General features: G+C 37.5%; 1 protein-coding gene across 7 annotated transcripts in view; it reads left to right on the plus strand.

Annotated features, from left to right (window-relative positions):
* Window positions 1-5,135, plus strand: part of phldb1a (pleckstrin homology-like domain, family B, member 1a) — a gene marked incomplete at its 3' end in the record, with an annotated part of 29,894 nt that overhangs the window by 22,828 nt on the left and 1,931 nt on the right. For all 7 annotated transcript variants that reach the window (XM_014006655.1, XM_014006654.1, XM_014006657.1 and 4 more), the window contains 4 exon segments: window positions 613-757; window positions 1,072-1,162; window positions 2,658-2,804; window positions 4,304-4,523. In XM_014006655.1, the coding sequence (XP_013862109.1) occupies window positions 613-757; window positions 1,072-1,162; window positions 2,658-2,804; window positions 4,304-4,523 (603 nt within the window).

Here is a 5,135-nt window from a genome sequence, read left to right on the forward strand (position 1 = left end):
CTTTTACCAAAGTAATTTTTTGGCAAGATACTTGTACTTTTACTCAAGTATCAGTTTATGGTACTTTATAAGCACTGCATGTTTCACTGGAAATCTGAGCTCAAGAACAAGATCTTGGGTCCTTTGCTGCATTTTGTTCATAACAACAAGAATGTTATATTAAAATATTGTGATGCTCTAKTCTACCTGTTTCAGCTGCAAACAGATCTCTGCCATCATCTTCATACTAGACTAAGTCAGTCTATCTCATTTTTAAATGTAAGGAGACAAATTAAAAAGTGGGCTGAAAAATAATTACTCAGGTAAATTATAGATAACCAAAATTTCTACTTCATTAAAGTAAAAAAAACAGTATTTGTAATTTGTTACTTTACACATCAGTAAAACTGGTGAGAGGAGCTGTTTTTCCACAAAATTTACGCCAAATTTCAGGCAATTTTAAGTCTGTCTGGGCCATATAAAGGTAATTCATTTGGTAAAACATAAATAAAGGAAAGGAGGTTGTTGTCTTGGCCTGTCTGGTTTTACTGCTGCAGCTGATCTGACTCTGCTGGCAGAGGCCTGCCTCCATCAGCAGAGGGTGGTGTAAGTCTGCGCTCTCTGTTTGCACAGATCCGTCTCCAGCAGTTCATCACTCAATCCTGCATCATCAGTCGCCACCGGGTGGTACCCAGGCGTACGACACCCTGAGCCTGGAGAGCTCAGACAGCTTGGAGACCAGCGTCTCCACCGGCATCTCCGTCTGCACCCCAGAAAGGTGAGAGGCTGAGGAAGAGGAGCAGCCGGCTCTGTTTCTATGGGAACACCCAAATCTGCCCCCTCACTCAGACGAAAGGTCACCGCGCTTTGTTCCCGTGACAACATGCTTAAATACACGTGACTACACTGGCTGTTGCCATGCCAACCCGACTCCAGTTTTGAAGTTCGGTTGTTAATGGGGGGGAGCCGTGTCGCTCTCCCGCTGCTCTCCCTGTGTTTGTTTTCCAGGCATGTTTGTTTACCTTTTTTTCCCTCATCCCGAGCCTCGTCACAGCCGTGTAATCCACGCAACTTCCCCTTTGTGTGTTGCAGCGCCTGYGGGTTGGAGGCCCAGAGGATAGAGGAGATGGAGAAGATGCTGAAGGAGGCGCAGCAGGAGAAAGCCAGGCTGATGGAGAACAGAGTGAGTTCACAGGTTTACCAGAAAGCTTCAGTTTTTACAGGGATCAGATCTCCTTCAAGCGTCAACATCTACAGAGCGGACTTCTGACACACAACTGTTGATCATTTTTCATCAAAAATAATATATATGTACATGTATATATACAGTATATATTTGATCATTTTTGTACCATGTTAGATATTGAACTAAACTTTTATGGTTAATAGAGTTTGCTTGTTTTTCTTTATTAATAAACACTAAAGGAGCTCCTAGACATGATTAAACCGGCAGTAAGAGTTTAAACACACTGCTTACTCCCAACATATGCTGGAAAACTATAAAGTAACAAATAAATAAACAAACAAACAAATAAATAAAGAAATAAATTGTGAGAATAAAAAAGCACAAAATGACTAAAAATGTGTTGCAGAGATTTAAATATCTCCAACAGTGGGAGACCTGCTGAAGTCAAACTTTGTGTCCAAAAGAATCAAGTAATAAACAAGTTAGTAAGTTATTTATTTTAGATGAGCTTATGCAGATTTATCTTTCATCTGTTTATTATGTTCTCACATTTGGTCAGAAAATTTAGCATTATGATCAAATTTTATTTCTGTTTTGTTCATAATGTTTGTAAAATCACTAAACATTTATTTGTTTTTTATGGAAAAATGTAGGTTTTAGTGTAAGCTGCTCTCTTGAAATCATTAAGTTTTTTTAACATGCATTTTTATTTATTTTTTTTAATAAAAATCCTTTTGAGCTTCAGTTTTTATACAGTGAAAGATATTTTTGTAGTTTATGCATCTGCCATGTTTTGAAGTTGGGATGATTAGAAAATTCTGAAATGTTGAGATGAATTCATCCTGAAGCTTTTCACAGGAATTTAGTTCTATCTATCCACAAACACCTATAGTTTAATAAACTGTGCAAATTAATTATTAAAAAATGTAATAATGAACATAAAGATACGGTAAATTAAATGTGATATTCATGTTTGTGTCACAAACTCTGGTGTTTCATGGTTTAAAAATGTCACAACAAACATATCCATCTAAAACTATTTATTAATATGTTTGATTGAAGTTTAAATAAAATTACTGATTTCTCCATGTGACAACAGTAAAAACTTAAACACTTTCATTTCCACTCAGCGCAGACAGAGTTGAGTTGAAGTTTTCGAGACGTCAAAGTGAACAGTGAGCTTCAGATATGGTGAAATGAAGCCGTAAAACATTTTGTTTATCTTTGTATTTTTTCCTTCTGTATGTTGAAATAAAGCAGACCTGTGAGTAAGTGTCTGAAAGCTGCAAAGGATCATTTTACATCAGCAAAGCTTCAGGGATAGATTTTACAAAACCCTGGATTGGGACTCCAATTCTCCTGTGTCTCCTCTGACAGTCACCTGCTTTGTTTCGCAATATTTGCCTCCCGTTAACATATTTCTTCGTCTCCCCTCCCAATATTATTTCTTCTCTGCATCTGTTCTTCGCTCTCCTGTCCCCGACGCTCCCAGGAGAGGGAGGTGCAGACTCGGCGGCAGATGTTGGAGGAGGAGCGGCGGAGGCGAGAGGAGGCCGAGAGGAGGCTCCAGGACGAGGCGGCCCACAGGCGGAGGCTGGTGGAGGAGGAGGTGAAGATGAGAGAGAAGCACTTCTCTCAGGTCAGTGGAACAGCAGGGGGTGGGGGTGTGGGGGATGAGAGGCGAGACACTAAAGAGAGAGGCTGGGTGTAAAAAGAAGATCAAAGATTGTCAAAGAAAAGGAGGAGAAAGGAGGGGAGGGAGAGTGAGGTGGAAACAAAAAGAAACCAGAAGAGCAGCAGCTAAAAAAACAGATATTCATGTTGATTTTAATAAGCTTGAAATCTGGCTGAACGTGTTTATAAGTGTCTGCTGTTATGAACAAATATCACTCTTTCTAGATTTGCTGCTTTAAGGGAAGTCAAATTAAAACTTGAAAGTTTTTATATTTTTGAAAGGAGCAAAACCCCAAAATAATAAGCACACAAGTCTTCAGTTAAAATTCTTTTTTTCCCCCAGAGAGCCCGTTGATTCGATTACAGGATTAGTTTAATCCACACATTTATAATAAAAATTCTAATCTGTGAAACTATTTGGCTCATAAACATGTAGCTTACCTGTTTCTGTTTCCTGCTTTGTAAATGAAATATTCAGCCAGGTAGATAGATCTGATAGAACATGTGATGACATGATAACAAACAACATTTTACTCTAATTTAGGCYGGCACAAACGCCAGCTGGTGAAAATAAACCTTAAACAATTAAAGAAAATAGTTGAAAAATAAGTTAAAAGTTAACTGAAACTGTTTTTTTCTTAAAAATGCTATACATTGATATATTTTTAAAGTGAAAATGTTGAGGACCAGGACCAAATAAACATGGTTTAGGTCGGTGATTTTTAAACTTTTTAGCTTCCGGCTCGCAAAGTAGCAGCCGCAGAAACTTGTGACCTCAGATATTCCTGCTTTGCAGCTTTGCTCAAAACAACAATATACCCAATAATGATGAAACTACTTTTATTTGTATATTATTATTATTGGATTTTTGGGGGCTTTTCTCTCAATGACTGTGGTGAAAATACTCAATTAGCAATTTGTTTGCATTTAAATTGATGTCTGGAAATCTCACTTGACATTTCAAAAAATACAAAGTGTAGCTGATTGGATCTAAACTTGATTTTGATTGTTTAAATAATGATGTAGAGTTTCATGTTACCAGAAAAGTAACATGCACTCAGCAGAATGAGAGAACAGTTTGTGTTTATTGAGTCAGACTGGTTGTAAATTAACAATTTATTACCACTTGATTCAGAAAAAAAACTCACAAATCCCTTGATTTGACTTGGCTGAATGGATCCTGTTTTATTTTATCCATCTGTATTCATACTCATTTACTGAGAGTCAGTGGAGCCGGATACTAAACTGCTGAAATTAAGAAAGTCACACAAGTCTGAACAGTCCAACACATAAAGTCAAACAGAATCACATAAATGTACTGTGTTAATCATAAATACTTGTTTGCAGATCACACATAAAAAGTACATTTCTTTAAATACTGATCAAAGAACTGTTTTCTTTYTCCACCTCACAGTTTAATAAAGCAGATAATCTAAATGTTTTTTTTCCTTCTCTCCACCACAGGCCCGTCCAATGACGCGCTACCTGCCGAACCGTAAGGAGGAGTTTGACCTGCGCGCTCACGTGGAGTCGTGTGGCCACAGCATCGACACCTGCCCCTTYGTCATCCTCACTGAGAAAATGTGCAAAGGCCACCTGGTGAAGATGGGCGGGAAGATCAAATCGTGGAAGAAACGCTGGTTCGTTTTTGACCGTCTCAAGAGGAACTTCTGTTATTACGTTGGTGAGGAGTTATAATTTCATTTTTTAAAAGTTTAATTATTTTAATAAATAGTTGGACTTTATTTTGGATAGGGGTGTCCCTATTCCAGTTTTTCTCAGTTTAGGTTTGTACTGATACAGAGTACTTGGAGCATAAAGTTTCTGCTAAAGTTTTAAAAGCAATRAGCATGTTGAACACTTTACATTGGGTAATTGTCTTTTTTTTAATTAAATTACTAAATTAAAGAGTGCAGTCCCAGTTGTTAGAAAAAATTTCAGATCTTTTTGCTTGTAGAGTTGATGAAACGTGTCCTGAGAGTTTGACTCTTCAGTCTAAACGTGTTTAAAATCTTCATCTTAATGAAACCATGAGCTGAGTTTTGATCCRTGTTCAAACTTTTCGTCGGCGTGTTTAACTTTGTCTCTTTCATTGTCTGATGCCTTGACTTTTCAGAATTATGTTTTGTATAGTGGTATTAATTTATATTTTCAGATCTTCCAAGGTGCCAATTATGGAACTCTCTGTGWATTGCTGCCCAAATCAAATTCTGGAAGTGGTCATTCAACTAGATCTGTTACAAAAGGACAACTGATATTACCAACTTTTAAAAACTGTTACGGCCAGAGGTCTTTC

Source organism: Austrofundulus limnaeus, unplaced genomic scaffold (assembly GCF_001266775.1).
Source record: "Austrofundulus limnaeus strain Quisiro unplaced genomic scaffold, Austrofundulus_limnaeus-1.0 Scaffold37, whole genome shotgun sequence".
In the NCBI taxonomy this organism is placed as follows: Eukaryota; Metazoa; Chordata; class Actinopteri; order Cyprinodontiformes; family Rivulidae; genus Austrofundulus; species Austrofundulus limnaeus.